This window comes from Tachyglossus aculeatus, chromosome 9 (genome assembly GCF_015852505.1).
Source record: "Tachyglossus aculeatus isolate mTacAcu1 chromosome 9, mTacAcu1.pri, whole genome shotgun sequence".
NCBI classification, from domain to species: domain Eukaryota; kingdom Metazoa; phylum Chordata; class Mammalia; order Monotremata; family Tachyglossidae; genus Tachyglossus; species Tachyglossus aculeatus.
Genome location: NC_052074.1, coordinates 22,535,789 through 22,553,397, shown reverse-complemented (window position 1 = coordinate 22,553,397; position 17,609 = coordinate 22,535,789). Strand labels below are relative to the sequence as shown.

The window sequence follows — 17,609 nt, the reverse complement described above, 5'->3', positions numbered from 1 at the left end:
GTTTCTCTGTCCTGGCCGGGGCTGACTTCTTGGGCCAGCGCTGGAGTTGACATCCACCCCTGTAGCACCTGGCCAAAGGTTTCCAACATGGGTCTTGAGGGATCCTCACAGCGGAGGACAGCGTTGAGTCATTCCCAGCCTGCTCTAGGTTTGAACTAATCATGTTGGAAAAGAAAATGAGAGAATATTAGTCTCCCAGACCTATTCCATGAGCTGGTCTGACCATATGTGAGGGCTCAAAGGCTACAATGAATGCTTGAATACAATCCGCTTACTGCTGTTACCCCCCCCCCCCCCCTTTTAGACTGTGAGCCCACTGTTGGGTAGGGACTGTCTCTATGTGTTGCCAATTTGTACTTCCCAAGCGCTTAGTACAGTGCTCTGCACATAGTAAGCGCTCAATAAATACGATTGATTGATTGATTGATTGATTGATTGCTGTTAGAGGCCTTTCCTCCAGAACCTCAGAGGTTAACTGGCTTGGAGTGTGATGGTGCAGGAGCTGGGAACGTGCACTGACTGCCTCTTGAGTCTGCCCGGATGATTGATTTTTTTTGTCCGTCTGATGGCATCTTTCTGGGGGAATGACTTGCCTGACTCCCTCTTTTCCGGACTCCTTGCTTTCCAAATCAGCAGTTGAAGATCAGCTCGGCCTCACTTCTTTGTCTCTTAGCACTGAGTTTGTCAGTTCTGCTTGCATTTAGAGATCAGAGTCATAGTCTACCTTTCCCAGAGTCCTTCTAAAGGCCCCGTGCCACAGCCGTACTGTGACACTATTCCCAAGACTTGGCCACATGCTTACCTTTCCCCTGGGCTTTCTACTCTGCCCCTGAGAAAGTTGTGCTGATAAACTAGAGGTTGACTGTGGTAATCTTGGGCGATGTAATTATTTCAGTGAGTCCATTATTAATTAGGAGTTAGGAAATCAGGATGAAAGGAGATGAGGATAACAGCTGTGCCAGGTATTTCTTGTGGTTGGGGGGTGGCGCCCAGTATCAGAACAGAGAGATCCTGATCTCTCCTGTCTCCTGCCCTCTCAAGAATCAGGCCTAGGATGCTCCACACAATCCCACTCCTGGGACTCCCAACAACCACAACCCCCCACCCGACCTTTTAATCATATTGGCCTCATTTTGAACCAGAAAGGCCTCTAACAAGGTCATATCTGCAGGCTCCTCCCATCTGGACTTCGAGTGGCCAGATCACAAAGGGAGCATTGATTCATGAAAACAAGGGAAAGATTCTCCAGACAACCCCCGGCCTTCTGATCTTCATCCCTACCCCTCTCATCCAGAGCTGGGGAAATGGTGGGGCACCACACATGTGCGGCCCCCCTCCTTTGGAAATGAGGTCAGACCAGCTGGGAGACAGGCCAGATGTGGACTTCACACTCTGGAGCTCGGGTCAGGCCAAGCTCTGTGTTTTTCACCTCTGTATTGGTCCCAAGGCCCTGGGACCAAGTCGGGTCAGCATAAAGCTGATCCTGGACAACCCAACACCCCTCCTCCCCTGCCAGTTCTTTACAGACTCCCATTTCAGGTGGGAGTTGCAGAGGAACCAAGCAAGAAGTGGCTAAAAACTTCATTCTAGGGCTTGCAAAGTCAGCCTGTGGGCTGCTGTAGCCAGGGATCTATGAGTCAACCTTTCAAGCCCCGTGGTCCCAATAGCCCATAGGGCAATCTCACAAGCTCCCTGGAAGTGAATTTCCAGGCACTTCTGTTTCCAGGATGCTGCACCTGGAACCAGGCCAGATCAGATTGACACTAACAGGGACCTGCAGTGGGTCAGGTGATTAATGATAACCCTCTCAAATACTGGACAAAGGGACACACAAGATGACATATGCATTACCCCGGGCATGCAGGACTCAGAGACCCCAGAACTCTTCACTTGCTTTGCATCCTTTGCATTTCTTTCTCAGGTCCGGGTGAACTCCGGTGCCGTGTCTGAGCCTTAGACCTGAAACTCAGAGGAAGTGGGTTTTAATCCCGCCTTTGCCACATATCTGCTGTGTGACCTTGGGCAAATCACTTCTCGGTGCCTCAGTTACCTCTTCTGTAAAATTAGTATTAGGACTGTGAGACCCATTTGGGACGGGGATTGTGTCCAACCTGGTTACTTTGTATCTAACCCAGTGCTTAGAACAGTGCTTGGCATATAGTAAGCACTTAACAAATGCCACAATTATTATTATTATTACTCTGCACCAGGAGCTGAGGTAGAGGGAAGCTTGGTGATGAAAAAAGAAAAACTAGAAATAAAAGCACCCATTTCCATGCTGGTACCAGCTCAATCAATCAATCAATCGTATTTATTAAGCACTTACTGTGCTCAATAACTTACTTCCCATTGTACTAAGCGCTTGGGAAGTACAAGTTGGCAACATATAGAGACAGTCCCTACCCAACAGTGTGCTCACAGTCCAGATGAAACAGACCTGCTGAAGACTGGATTATTCATTGTAAAAACCAGTTGACTGGCCAGCCTAGCACTGGGGCATGTTAGTTCTATCATGGGCCAGACTGGCTCTGTGCTTTCCTCAGTTTTCCTGAGAGTATTAACCTAAGGGTATTAACTCACCGATCCTCAAAATGAACAATCCAGGATGAAAGAGACTGGGAAAGGACTTTTTACTGAGAAATGGGTAACAAAGAGAAACTGCAAAACCTCCCCTAGGGTTTGTACTGACTTAGGTGAAGTAAAAATTAGAATCCAGGTCTCCTGCACCTCAGGACAGTTTAATTCCTTTCTGCTTTTTCCCAGCAAGAGGAGAGAGAGTGGTTCCAGTGGGAATGGCTAATGAAGGGCACTGGTTTGTGCCTCAGTCTGTTTGTCAGGGGGCAGAAGTGCTGGACAGCCATTTCATGAAGACCGGCTGTTGGCTGGGCTCAGCACTAGAATCAGGGCACTCCTCACTCCAAGCTTGCCTATCTCCTTTGCTTAGGAAAAGCTCTTTGTCAGCCTCTTCCGTGGGATGAGTTTCAGAGGCTTAGCAGATACTGGGATTCTCCTCTGCTCTGGCTGCTTGGGGCAGAAAGACCAGAGGGTGCCCATTTCTGTGGTCAAGCAGTGAAGCAAAGTTTGCTCTTTTCCCCTGGGCACATCAGAGCTTAACTACCTGAGCCTCTGCTAGGTCTGGGGTCTGAACGTGACCCATGTCACAGAGGACCAGGCACTTGCTATGCTATTCTAACAGTGCATGGCACATAGTAAGCACTTAACAAATACCATCATAATATTAGTCTTAGAACTGCACTGAGGGAAAGTATATCTTTCCGGCCAGGGTGAACCCAGAAACCCAGGATTGTTCCCTGCCCCTTCCCTTCTCTCCCATCCATTCCCATTCCTCTCCACAGACTTCTTGACAGTCGCTCAACACGAGGCAGCTTTTGCCAGTGGGGCCAAGCTTCTGCCAAACTCCTGCGAGGATATCGTTCCTTACCTTGAAGTTGGCGACTCACGAGTAGGGAGGTAGGAGGGATTTTTATGCTTGTAGATCCCGGCCCAGTTCTAAAGATCCCGGAGGGAAGGGAAGGAATTGTCAGTTGGTTAGATTAGGGAGCTGGAATGGTGACGCCCCCTCTATCAGCTAGAAAGATCATTCTGATTTGGCCTATATGATTGGGATATCTCTGGCAAACTGGACAACCCAGCTGGATTAGCAGGATAGTTTGCCGCCAGCCCCGACTGGGTGGGGCACCTGCTGTGGTACCATAACAGTTTATCTCTTTATGCTCGCCAGTGAAATTCCAGGGCAGTTTGTACAGGCTTGCCACCTACTTGAGGCCTTCCTTTCTGGGCCAGATAGGGCACTTGGGTCCAAGTCTGGGGCCTCCTTAGCATGTACCAGTCTTCTATAATGTGGACTGGGGCCTTGAAGACAAATAGGGAGCAGAATAGGACTGAGTTGAGTCCTGGAGATAAGCCATATACCTTGAGCACTCAGGACTAAGGATAGCCAAAGAGACATCCAATGGGAGCAGGGACCTAGGGACATGGTGGCATTAATCCTTCCCCTTCCCCATCCTACCCCACCAAGCTGATGGGAGGCAGTTTCTCTTCAGAATAAGAAATCTAGTTGAAAGGGAGGAAATGCTTTTCATCCTGCCCAGGACTCGGGTGGTTGCCCCAAGGTGGAAGTTGTCTCAAGCTCTGAGAAAGTGAGAAAACCTGACCTGCGCTGGACTGCTAGAGTGGGACAGACTGAAAGGTAGTGCAGTCCAGTGGAGAGAGCATGGGAGGGGGAAAGAGGAGTCTTGGGTTCTAGTCCCACCTCTGTAACTGGCGTGCTATTAACTGGTGTGCTGTGTAATGTTGAGCAAGTCACAACCTCTCTGGGCCCTAACTTCCCCAGCTTTAATGGGGGATAACAGGCAACATGACCTAGTGGAAGGCATGAGAGCATGGGTCAGGGGGAATAGGAGATCTGGGCTCTAGGCCACTGCCCTGACGTGTGATCTTGAGCAAGCAATTTAGGATAATAATAATGATATATGTTAAGCACTTACTTTGAGCCATAGCACTGTACTAAACACTTGGATGGTTACAAGATAACCAGGCAGTTGGACACAGTTACTGTCCTTCATGGGGCTTATAATTTAGGTGGGAGGGAGAGCAAGTATCCACATCATCATCATCATCATCAATCGTATTTATTGAGTGCTTACTATGTGCAGAGCACTGTACTAAGCGCTTGGGAAGTACAAATTGGCAACATATAGAGACAGTCCCAACCCAACAGTGGGCTCACAGTCTAAAAGGGGGAGACAGAGAACAAAACCAAACATACTAACAAAATAAAATAAATAGAATAGATATGTACAAGTAAAATAAATAAATAAATAGAGTAATAAATATGTACAAACATATATACACAATTTACAGGTGAGGAAACTGAGGCACAGAGAAATTGAGTGACTTGCCCAAGGTTGCACAGCAGGCAAGGGTTGGGGTTGGGATTTCAGAATCCAGGTTCTCCAACTCCCAGGCCCATGCTAAACCATGCTGCTTCAGTTTAACTTCTCTGTGCCACAGTTTCCTCATCTGTGAAAGGTGGATATTTGCTCTCCGTACTGCTTAATTATGAGTCCCAGATGGGACAGGGACTGTGTATGATCTGATTTTCTTATACGTACCCCAGCAGTACTTAGCACTTAATAAATCACATAATTACCGGGGTCTCTCCACAGAAGCCGTGTCCTACTTGGCCAGAACCTGGTATGCCCTGTACTGTCCCTGAACTCCAGCCAAAGAAAGAACTGTTCGTGTGTGTGTGTGAGTGTGTGTGAGTGTGTGTGAGTGTGTGTGTGTGTGTGTGTAGAGAGAGAGAGAGAGAGGAGAGAGAGGTATGTTGGGGCTATGATTATTTGCTCCTGCTTCTGTAGCCTGTGGATCCCAGTCTTTTCTTCAGGGACTAATGGAAGTTTACTGTCTGTGGAGGGCACCGCCTTGGAAATTGTGAAGATGGGTGACAGAAAGTGGGCCGGAAAAATATTGGTGGGTTTTGTTGTGGGAGGCCTGAAGGGCAGAGGTCATTTGTTTGTTAAGAGTGGGAATGCGCTTGGTCTTCTAGCCCATTTCATTTCTAGGACAAATCCTAGTTCTGTTGCTATGAAGTCCCACCCAATGGTCTGCCTGCTCTGAGGAAAAAGACTCATTATGGATTTGGGGAGTTTTTCTGTGTGGGCAGAAGGGTAAGAGGAAAAACTGGAGAGGGAATAGATACCCACCTTATCAAGGGCTTGGGGGCTAAGCCCTCCCCTGCTGTTCACATCAAGGAGAAAACAGGGAAAGGGAAAGCCCGAGCTGAGATTTAATAATAATAATAATAATAATGATGGGATTTATTAAGCGCTTACTATGTGCAAAGCACTGTTCTAAGCGCTGGGGAGGTTACAAGGTAATCAGGTTGTCCCACAGGGGGCTCACAGTCTTAATCCCCATTTTACAGATGAGATAACTGAGGCTCAGAGAAGGAAAATGACTTGCCCAAGGTCACACAGCAGACATGTGCTGGAGCCGGGATTCGAACCCATGCTCTGACTCCAAAGCCACTGAGCCGACATTCTGGACTCCATCCCTATTACTTTTTGTTCCCCAGGCAATGGAGAGCAAACTGCTCATTGGGGGCCGGAATATAATGGACCACACCAACGAACAGCAGAAGATGCTAGAACTGAAGAGACAGGAGATCGCAGAGCAGGTAGGAGTGCTGCCGTATTAGGCAACTGATGTTTTGAGTGAATATCCCTTTGAGGGGTTGGTGACTCACAACATAGGATCTCAGGGGTTGTCTACCCCACTTCTCAACACCACCCCCATTACCCCCTCATACGCAGGGAGCCCTAATTTTTCTCTCCCTCACCATTGGCTGGAGGACCTTGGCCGCTAGCAGTTGGGGAAGGGACCACGAGGGCACCCCTCTGCTCAGCCTCTCCTACTTTTGGTTCAGTATGGAGGTCTTCCTGCCTCCTAGACTAGGACAGGGACACCCCGCTGGTCAGCCTCCTGAATAGCCCCATTTTTGTGAGCATTCCCCCAGTGACCCAGCTGCTGAGCTGCCCCCTGCATTGTCTGGCCCTAGAAACGGCGGGAGCGGGAGATGCAGCAAGAGATGATGCTCCGGGATGAGGAGACCATGGAGCTGCGGGGCACCTTTTCATCTCTGCAGCAGGAAGTTGAAGTCAAGACAAAGAAGCTTAAGAAAGTGAGATGCCTGGGGTCGGGTGGGGAGGTGGGGAATCCGGCCTGGATCCACTCAAAGCATTCAGTTATAGGTGGCCCACTGTCTGCCCTTCTGGGGTGTGCTATTTCTCATCTCCCGCTCCTCACCTGCACTCCGCGGGCATATGGATGAGGGTCGGGGTTGGGGGGGGAAATAGGTGATCTGCCCATGATCATGCTGATGCTGTTTCACACACCCATCCCCACCACAATCTTGGATAGCAGCTCCTGCAGTGACAGTCCCTAGCAGGAAGTTTGATGATTAACCTGTCTTGGAATTGGAGGAGGGAAACCTTGGAGGGAAAGGAAGTGGCTGAGGAAGTTCAGACACATCCAAAGCTGTGCTCAGAGACGGTGAAAATGCTTAAAGGGCCTCTGGGCTGGGGCTCCAGCAATGAGACAAAACCCAAGGTTTGGACTCGGTCAGAGTGACTGTTGGGAGAGCTCTAGTAGCTGGAGGAGCCAGCCGGAGTCCCTGGCATCCCACTCATTTGACAATGCCAGGGGAAGTTTGGCCCAGGGCTCCGGTTGTTTCCCCTACATTGTGCCTTCGGAGTCGGGCCGGCCAGGCCTGAGCCCAAGCTTTATTTCAGCTCTATGCGAAGCTACAGGCTGTGAAGGCTGAGATCCAGGATCAGCATGACGAGTACATCCGTGTGCGACAGGATCTGGAAGAGGCGCAGAATGAGCAGACACGAGAACTCAAACTCAAGTAGGGATCATCTTTTTCTCCTCAGCCTTTTGCTTCTTTCTGTGGCCTCCTAGCCCCTTCCCCCAGGTTCATTCTCTACCCCGGGTCCCCCTCGCTCCACCTAATTTGGTGGGCCTACCTAGAGTCTTCCCAGCACATTCCTATACTCAGTTCCCCTTCAGACTCCCTCCCTCTCAGTCCTGAAGTGCCCCTCCGTGGAAGAGTCGAAGGATAGATATGTTCTTGGGGAGCAGTGGCTGGAATTTTGGGGATTCCTTCCTCCTCTGCCTCCTCTCCATTAAGCCATCTTTTGTGAACTTTTCAAGTACTTAGTGCTCTCCAGAACAAATTCCCCAAACCCTGGTCTCAGTCCACTGGGTTAGAATCAGGGGACAGCAGAGTGCCCTGAAATGTGGAGGTCTTGAGATGATGGTCCCTCTCATTTCTGGCTGTAACCCTGCTTCTCTACCTCTCGGCTCTGTTCCGCCCTCCCCCTGTCTCTTTGATGCTACTGGGCTTATCTCTTCTGTTTAGACACACACACACACTCTGTCTCTCTGTCTCTCTCTCTCATCAGCTTTCCTCATACTTTTCTACTCTCCTTTCCAGGTACCTGATCATCGAAAATTTCATACCTCCAGAGGAGAAAAACAAGATCATGAACCGCCTTTACCTGGACTGTGAGGAGGAACAGTGGAAGTTCCAGCCACTGGTCCCAGCGGGAGTGTGAGTTGGCAGGTTGTCCCAGGTGGCAGGGACCCTGCAAATGCAGCCACTAAACAGGGCAGGGCAGGATTCTTTTTTTTGTAGCCTAAAATTCAGGGTCTGAAAGGTTAGTGAGAAAAATGTGGAAGGAGTGGAGAGAGGGAAGGGCCGTTTAACAGGACATTGATTTGAGTCCTATTAAATATGATTAAATAAATATGATCAGTTGAGCGGGGAGGGTCCCTGCGTGGGGAGAGAAGCCTCGTGGAACCCCGAAAGAATCAAATGCTTGGGGAGGTAGGCGAGGTGACCTAGGAAGAAGGCCCAGGTAGTGTTACGCTTGAGGTGGGGAGTGCGAGAGCTGCTAAACGTGCAAGATGGACTCAGCTCCAAGTGACTCAGCAATCCGTCTACCTCACCCCCACTGACCACTTTGAAGGCAGGGCTTTCGTTGGCTGGGGAGGTACTCCTTCTGATGGTGGCTGTCTGGCACAGAGTCTGGGCTGGTTAGGATACTTCACCCAGTACATGTTTCTGAAACCATCCTACTAATCCAAAGACCAGATCAGAACCAGGCCTTGGTAACCTGGGCCAGTGCTGGACTAGATTTCTGAGCCCTTTCTGGATCTCTTCTAGGGTGGCCACTGTTGGCACTAAATAATTCTGGACGGTCCTTGTTCCTACCCCTGTCCCTACCCAGCAGCAGACGTATGTTCCAGATGTGCATGAACTGAGGGCAGGAGAAGACACACACAAAAAGATTTTTTGTAGCAGAATTGCTGAGCATGCCACCGGCCAGGCTTCTAACCCCCTCCATTGCTCCAAACCTGCTGCATTTCCCTCCTGAGGTGCTGCAGGTACAGGAGCTAATGGGGTAGGATGTTGGGTGTTTATAAAAATAAAGATACCTGGCATAAAGGCATCCAGTGACAGCTTAGTATTGGACAGATCAGCTGAAAACTAGACTGTCAGGGATAAGACCGGACAAGTGGTTGTTCTAAACTCTTCCCTCAGTGAGATCCCTCTTCCTCAGAAGGTAAAATTGGAGCTAGCTTCTCCCACCCAACCCTAAACCCACACCTATGTATACATGCCTACCATTTTAATTTTGTAGTTTTCAGTGATACAGTTATTCATGCAGGATGGATTTTTGGACAGCGAGGTTTCATATTTGTGGGTGATTTTTATTCAACACAAAATGCCACACAAAAAGCCCCATCTAACTGTAAAAAAACTCAGTCTTTATTTTCCCAACAATTCACAAACATGAGCCAAACACACTTGGAGTCAAACATATTCCTTCCCCACTCCCACACGCCTGCCTCCCACTCTTCTCCCTCCACAACCAGGATGAGAGAAGAGTCTAAACCAAGGTGTTGGGCTACACAATTAAGAGAAGATGACAAAGAAAAAAAGCAACAGGGAGGGCTCAGGAATGAGCCAGGCCCTGAGGACACAGAATCCCTGTTAGCAGAGGAAGTCCTGGGGAGGTATGATACAATGGGGTCTATCTAGGGGAAGCGGTGGCAGACTCAATATTCTCATACAGTGCTCTGCACACAGTAAGTGCTCAATAAATACGATTGAATGAATGAATAGAGCCCTGACTGGCCTAGGGGTCCCTCTGATGGGGCAGGGTACAAAAAGGAAAGGTAAGTTCAGTGAGCTGCCCCTCCCTTCAGCTTACCCCTTTTGCTGTCTTCCTACAAAGCAGAGGAAATTTGTAAGGGCTGTGATGTGTGGGCTTTGTGCTGACACAGGGCCACTCTGCCAGCTGGTCAAATAGGGCAGCTGTCCTGGATTCACTCCCCTCAGGAGCTCCCCTGTGGCTGTTCGATAGGGCCATCCTTTCCCACATTTACCTCTGTCACAGCTGCTATGGGGTTAAAAATACCCCATATAGGGGAAGGGCATGTGTGTGTCTGTATGTGTGTGTGTGTGTCTTTGGGGCGGGGGGGTTGTATGTAAGTAGGGCATTTACCCATTCTCAGGGGGCCTTTTGGCTTCCACCACTTCAGGCCCACAGGATTTCTAAATTGCTGGGTGTCCATGGTGTGTGTTCTGTGGGCTACAAGTCCTGAAGAAGTCGCTTCTGCAAGGGCTCATTTCCCCTCATCCCCACTCACAGAAGTGAGGCTGAGCCCCTCTTCTGATGTCAAAGGAGGTCTGGTCAGGGTGGGCTGGTCAGGGTGGGCCTTAGAGCTCTAGGACTAAAACACACAGTTTGGGTTTGGGCCTGATTGCTGAGAAAATACCCAAGAGGTGTGGACTGAGGCAGAGGACTGGGCCATTACAGATAAAGTTGCTACATAACCTGAACATAAAGGATTGTTCCTTATTTAATTGCCTTGCCCTTTTTCCCCTGAAAGGAAGGGAGGGAGGTGCATATTTGAGGGACACATCAAGCCACACCTCTATGCAGGGAAGGAGGAGAAAGAGGCTGGATTGGAGCCAGTGTTCAGTGCTCTTCTGAGATATGGCCTCCTCCATTCTGAAGGATCTGTGTCCTCCATGCAAACACTACCTCAGACCCAGAAGAGCTGGAGCTTCTTTTGCTACTGCATCATGCTGTCCCCTCACACCTGATCACCTGCCTCCTCTCACCCAGTGGGCTGATATCAAAACTCATATAAAAATCACTCCCTATATTGCCAGCAGCCTCAGACCAGGCTCTGAGTTGTATTGCCCCCAGGCATGTTCATTCGCACTGGCCTGGATTGACTCACATGGCTATTTTCTGCATCTCTTGAGCTCATTCAGGCGCCTTACTTAGCTCTATCCTTCAAGGGCTAAGTGTGCTCCCCATTCCTTCCCCTCATTTTCTTAATGCACTGAGAAACTGCCTTGAGAACACTGTACAGATAGGGCCAGACCCCAGGGACCTCTCTAGCCCCCCAAAAGACCCTTTATTAGTCTCTTTGGCTAGTTATGGGGAGACTTGGTATTTCTTCCCACTCAGTCATTTGTGACTCATTTTGCAAGTAGATTTCCAAGAGTTACCACATCTTGTACCTCCAGTTTATATAGCTCACTTTCTGGGCCAAGCCCTTCCTTCTCATTTGAGGCCTTCTCTGAGCTGGCAGGGAGGCAGCAAATGTAGGACTTCCATGGAGAAAAAGGGTCAGTCATTGCTTTATTAGAATCCACACACTCACTGTCGCATTTGTAGCCGTTACCTAGTTTTGGATTAGGTAGACACCAGGTTCTGTTCCCTTTTGTTACACGTTATAATAATTGAGGTATTTTTAAAATGTTTATTACGTGCAAAGCACCGTACGAAGCACTGAGGTGGAAATCAGACACAGTCCCTTATCCCACATGGGCCTCACGCTCTAAGTAGGAGGGAGAACTAGTGTTAATTCCACAGTTTACAGATGAGGAAAGTGAGGGTCGTTGGACATAGTCCATGTCCCACGTGGGGCTTTTAGTCTTAATCCCCACTTTACAGATGAAATAACTGAGGCCCAGAGAAGTGAAGTGATCTTTTCCCAAGATCACCCAGGAGGCAAGTGGCAGAGGCAGGATTAGAAACTCAGGTCCTTTGATTCTCAGGCCTGTGCTCTTTCCACTAGGCCATGCTGCTTTCTCTGATGTTGCCGACTTGTACTTCCCAAGTGCTTAGTACAGTGCTCTGCACACAGTAAGCGCTCAATAAATACGATTGAATGAATGATGGAAGGCGCAGAGGAAAGAGTCAGAGGATGGAGTAAGAGTTTGATGATAAGTAAGAGAAGTGGGTGGGGTGGAAGCTGATATCTGTAAAGAGAGAAAGGGGTCCAAGGCCCAGAGAGAAGAGTAGCTATCTCAGGCAGGTGGGTGATTTTCCTTTCCAGGATTTGACTGGGAAAGAGGCGAGTGTTGGGGAAGAGGTAGGAGAGCCTTGGGGGAGGTAAGGCGAGCTCTTGGGGAAGGTCATGGCTGCTGTTCTTTACCTTGTGTGTTCTTCAGGGATTATTAAGAATAATAATAATAATGAAAACTGATAATTATGGTATTTTTTAAGCACCTAGTGAGTGCCAAGCCCTGTAGTTAGCAAGATAATCAGATCCCACATGGGGCTTGCAGTCTTAAGGAAGAGGGAGAACAGGTATTAAATCCCCATTTTGCAGATTGAGGGAACCGAGGCCCAGGAAGGTGAAGTGACTTGCCCAAGGTCACACCGCGGACATGTGGTGGAGCCGGGTCTAGAACCCAGATCCTCTGACTCCCAGGCCTGTGGTCTTTCCATTAAGCCCCCTCCTGAGCCCCCTTTTTCATCTCCCCCTTCCCGTCCCCCCCGCCTTACCTACTTCCCCTCCCCACAGCACCTGTATATATGTATATATGTTTGCACATATTTATTACTCTATTTATTTTACTTGTACATGTTTATTCTATTTATTTTATTTTGTTAACATGTTTTGTTCTGTTGTCTGTCTCCCCCTTCTAGACAGTGAGCCCGTTGTTGGGTAGGGACCGTCTCTAGATGTTGCCAACTTGTACTTCCCAAGCGCTTAGTACAGTGCTCTGCACACAGTAAGCGCTCAATAAATACGATTGAATGAATGAATAAGTTAAAATGAATTGTCCAAGGTCACACGTCAGGCAAGAGGCAGAGGTGTTACGTTTAGAACACAGGTCTTCTGACTCTTAGGCCCGTGTTCTTTCCATTAGCCTCGAGTGTTCACAGGGAAGAGGTCAACGGGAGGTTTGGCAGTACAGTGTCTGTGAATTTCCTGTTATCCCCGGCAAGCTTTGTAATGGGTATTTGGGGCGTTGACTATGAGGCCTGCTCAACTTTGCCCTATGCTGGTTACATAGACAGGCTACAAGAGGAGACAATTGCTGATTGTGGGGAGCCTGAGCCCTATTGGCCATTTTCCTGTCCAATCTCAGGTATTATTGCTCCTCCTCCTCCTCCTCCTCCTCCTCCTTCCACTCCTGCTAGCTTCCTCTGCTGGATGTCGCCGTGATTTTCCACCCCTGTGTTTCTTTGTGCAGCGGGACCCTGCCCTGACCCTATGTCTCCCCTACAGCAATAACAGCCAAATGAAGAAGAGGCCAACTTCCGCAGTGGGCTACAAGAGACCCATCAGCCAGTACGCCCGGGTTGCCATGGCAATGGGGTCTCACCCCAGATATCGGGTGAGTGAGGAGCAGCTCCCTGGAGCAACAGAGAAAGCGGGAGGGAGGGAAAATGAAAAGAGGCTTGCAGTGGAGAAGGGGCAGTATTCCCAAGCCCAGGAGACAGTGTCCAGGAACTGTCTCTCTTGCCTCTGAGTTCCCAATAAATTCATCATTATCATCAATGAGTCTATTGAGCCCCAGAAGACTGCGTGGACGCAGTCTTCTGTGCTCAGGCCTGGCTTTTCTTTTCATGCGACAGGCAGAGAACATTCTATTCCTGGAGCTAGATGTGACCCCGCCAGCTGTCTTCAAGGTGGAGTTCTCCCGTGACCAGGAACAAGATCCCCGCCTACAGCACTTGGAGAGGCTCATGCAACTCGACAGCTTCCTCGAAAGGCCTACATCCTCCAGAGTCCGAAAGTCCAGGTCCTGGTCAGTGTGGTAGGGTTCTGAAGGGACTGAGTTGGTCTTTGGAGTTGGGAGACACCCCCCTCCCACCCCCCAAGCCGGCTGTGAGGACCTCTGGGTTGGCCCAAGAGGCTGGGCTGGGGGAGGATCAGTCAATCAATCAATCATATTATTGAAAAATAATAATAATAATAATGGCATTTATTAAGCGCCTACTATGTGCAAAGCACTGTTCTAAGCGCTGGGGAGGTTACAAGGTGATCAGGTTGTCCCAAGTGGGGCTCACAGTTCTAACCCCCATTTTACAGATGAGGTAACTGAGGCCCAGAGAAGTTAAGTGACTTGCCCAGAGTCACACAGCTGACAATTGGCGGAGCCAGCATTTGAACCCATGAACCCTGACTCCAAAGCCCGTGCTCTTTCCAGTGAGCCATGCTGCTTCTCATTGAATGCTTACTGTGTGCAGAGCACTGTACTAATACTTGGCAGACACGTTCCCTGCCCACAGTGAGCTTAACTTCTAGGGGGGAGACACACATTAATATAAATAGACGATGGATGCGTACTTAAGAGCCGTGGGACGGAGGGAGAGGTTAATAAAGGGAGCAAATCCAAGTGTGAGGGTGGCGCCGAAGGAAGTGGGAGAAGAGAAAATGACGGCTCAGTCAGGGAAGTCCTCCTGGGGGAGTTGTGCCTTCAATAAGATTTTGGAAGTGGGAAGAGTGACGGTCTATTGGCAGTGAAGAGGGAGGGCGTTCCAGGCCAGAGACGGGATTGGGGGTGAGAGGTCGGCAGTGAGGTACAGTGAGTAGGTTGCCATGAGAGGAGCGAAGCGTGAGGGCTGGGTTGTAGTCAGGAGAACAGCGAGTTAGGGTAGGAGTTTGAAGAGTTATGGAACAGGAGGATGATTGATGGGAAATTTCTCTTACCCGTTTCCTGTGTTCCTCTTTCCTCCCATCCACGTCCCCCCACACAGGTGCCAGAGTCCTCGACTGCTGCCATCTTCTTCCTCGCATGTCTCTCTGGCCTCGGGCTCCCTGAGGCCCTCTACGACAATGTCCCACGAATGACACCTCCAAGAATGATGTTGCCCATCCATACACAGACTCCCGGCTGAGGGGCAGCCTGCTCCTGGCCGTCTCATCTGCCGCTTTGCGTGCGTGCCTCTATGTGTGTGTGTGCGTGTGCGTATGTGTGTATGTGTGTGCGCGTGTGCATGCGCACTCACACGCGCGTAGGGGGAGAGTCTGGGAAGAGACTCTAATGGCTCCTCTTCCCCCATTCTTCAGCCTTTCCTTTATTTATTTAACATTATTTATTTGTGGCGCTCAGCTGGTGATGGGGAAAAATAGAAGACTTTTGGCAGCAGTCACTGGACAGGCTTCTTCCCCTATTGCCAGTACCCTTAGGTGGACCTTAGGCCAATGCCCCCTGCCAGCTCCACCGGGAACAGGAGGCCAGTGGCTGAGAAGCTAGTTCTACCTCTACCCATTCCATCCCAAGATTGCAGTCTCCTCAACTCCCGTGGTGTTCGTGGGCCTCTGGGTGTTTTCCTGTTGACAGAAGGTAGAAGAGTAACCTGAGAGGAGAAGGGAAGAGGTGTGAGGGCATCCTGGGAGAGGTACCTCCCAGACGTGCGGAATTGGGAGGAGAAACTCGCACCCTGAGAGCCCAGGCTTCACTCTTTGCTTGGGACCTGGCCAAGGACTCTTGATGGCCTCATTCAGCCAGTCTACAACCTTCATCTGGACTTCACCCCTGCCCCGTCTCGCTCCCTCCCTAATCCTTGGGCTGGATCCCAGGGCCGGGGGAGTCAGTTGCTGCTTCCTTGGAACCTTATGAAGACATCCCACCCAGGCATCTGGTGAGGCCCCTTTACTCCCACCTACTCCTGGTAGGAAGGGCAATCTTAGAAACTGAGATGGTACGTGCTTTCCGTGACCAAGGAGCTGCACTTTGCTACTGCAGCCAGTCTCCTACCCCAACTGCCTTCTGCTTGAAGGTCCAAGGTTGAATCCGTCTGCACCTCCCTATCCCCAGCAGCTTCTCCGTCTATGTACCCCTAATGCGTTTCTCCCTTCTCTCCATCTCCACAGACCTGCTCGCATTCCATACAACCACTGGGCCCTTGCCTTCCTGAAATCCGACACAACCCTTTGCACCTGAGAGGAAGGAGAGACCGTGGCTTCTCCTGCATCAGTCCCCAATCTCATAGTTGTCACTCTTTCCTCTATCTCCTTCCCTTGAAGCCTTTCAGTTTCCTTCAATGTCACCAACCTGCGAGGGGGTCACACATCTAGATAACATCGCCTGTCCCTCTGTAGCAACAGAGGATTAGGGAAATGGGGGGTACTGCTGAACTGTTCCCGCTTTCACCTTTCCCCATTCTCCATAGAGAGTTGCACTCCAGAAGGAGGTCTCCAGATTTGCTTGCTGCACAATTCCCGCTCTCTCTTCAGGATGTCCTCACTCCAGTCTTCCTTAGGAGACTCTGGCCTGGGCCCAGGGTAGATGGGCAACCCATCCTAACCTGCTTTTAGGCACAGCCATTGTTCTTCAGGAGAAACTGTCCCTTCTGTCCCCATCTCTTGGAGCCTCAGCAAGTTGACTGGAGCAGCCTGGCAAGGGTTGGGAAAAGAGTTGCAGAGAAAATTTCCAGTTATCAAGAGGCTGCTTGTTTGCCGAGTCCTAAGTAACTAAGTTAAGCCACTTCTCCTGCCAACCTTTCAGCACCTGGAAAATATCAGATTGGTTGTCACTGATATTTCACCCCCATCCCTCTGATCCAGGCTGGGGCTGGGACTCACTTTCCCTCATCTCCTCCTTTCCAACCCCCCTTATTTAGTGACCTGGGACCTCCCAGTCTGATAGCACAACCCCCACTCCCCACCCCCAGTCCGAGGTCCAGGCCTGTGGTGTGAGAGGAGGGCTGTCAGTTGGGTGGCCTGGGTGTTGCCCTTGTTTTTTGTGATGTGTGTATGCGTGTGTGCCTTGCTAAGGGCACTCTTCACACTCGGTATGGGTTTCACGTGCTGGGGACAGGGCCGTGGGGCAGCACAGTCCCAGTTTCCCTCTTTCTCTCTTTTTTTTTCCCCCTCTTGATGGATCAGACATTGGATTGACAAAATGAGGGCCTTAATTAGGACCAAATTTATGTGCCTGTTGCTGTGGTAACTTATTCAGACCTCCAGAGTTTACCGAATGGTGGCCCATCCTTGTCACTCTATACATGCGAATATACAGAACCTATTATAAATATATATATATATATATGAACTAGTATCCACACTGAGGGCCCAAGTGCCCCCCTGGCTCGGGTTGGCGGTCTCTCTGTTGAGCTGGTAAGGCATCTGCGCCGTGGTGCCATCAGCAACCCACAGGCCCCAGCCCTACCCAAACCAACAAAATCAACAATAAAGGAATGAGCATCACTGCATAGGCTCCTGCCTTCTTTCCCTTCTGTTTTTTCCTCACTCTCTTTATCCCTCTTTTCCTGTCCTTTCTTCCTTCTCCCCTTTTGTTTTTGCCATCAGGAGAAATCAGACTCCAGTCCAAACAGCATCATGGAGAAGAGTTATCCAGTCAGTCATATGGACCAGCCTTTCCGATGCAATTTGATTTCAGTCCAATGAGGCATTTTCTGGGCTTCCTCCAACTTGCAATCAGCCAATCAATGGAATTTATTGAGCACTTCCTGGGTGCAGAGCACTGTATTAAGCACTTGGGGAGAATACACTACAACAGAGTTGGTGGACATGTTCCCGGCCCTCAAGGAGCAGGGAGAAGCAGCATGGCCTAGTGAATAGGGCATGGGACTGGGAGTCAGAAGGACCTGGGTTCTAATCCCGGCTCAGCCCCTTGTCTGCTGCGTGACCTTGGGTAAGTCCCTTAACTTCACTAGGCCTCAGTTACCCCATCTGTAAAATAGATTAAAACTGTGAACCCCATGTGGTACTTGGACTGTGTCCAACCTGAT

General features: G+C 49.8%; 1 protein-coding gene across 2 annotated transcripts in view; it reads left to right on the top strand.

Moving 5' to 3' along the window:
• Positions 1 to 17,064, top strand: part of KIF3C (kinesin family member 3C) — a 32,145-nt gene extending 15,081 nt beyond the window's left edge. Inside the window, exons 2-8 of one of the 2 annotated variants that reach the window (XM_038751297.1) lie at positions 6,101 to 6,202; positions 6,584 to 6,706; positions 7,317 to 7,435; positions 8,024 to 8,140; positions 13,135 to 13,243; positions 13,485 to 13,651; positions 14,610 to 17,064. In XM_038751297.1, coding sequence (XP_038607225.1) covers positions 6,101 to 6,202; positions 6,584 to 6,706; positions 7,317 to 7,435; positions 8,024 to 8,140; positions 13,135 to 13,243; positions 13,485 to 13,651; positions 14,610 to 14,703 — 831 coding nt within the window. In that variant the 3' untranslated portion in view covers positions 14,704 to 17,064. Of the gene's footprint in view, positions 1 to 6,100; positions 6,203 to 6,583; positions 6,707 to 7,316; positions 7,436 to 8,023; positions 8,141 to 13,134; positions 13,244 to 13,484; positions 13,658 to 14,609 lie in introns of both variants that reach the window. The other variant, XM_038751296.1, reaches the window with a different exon arrangement.
• The last annotated feature ends 545 nt before the right edge of the window (positions 17,065 to 17,609 follow it).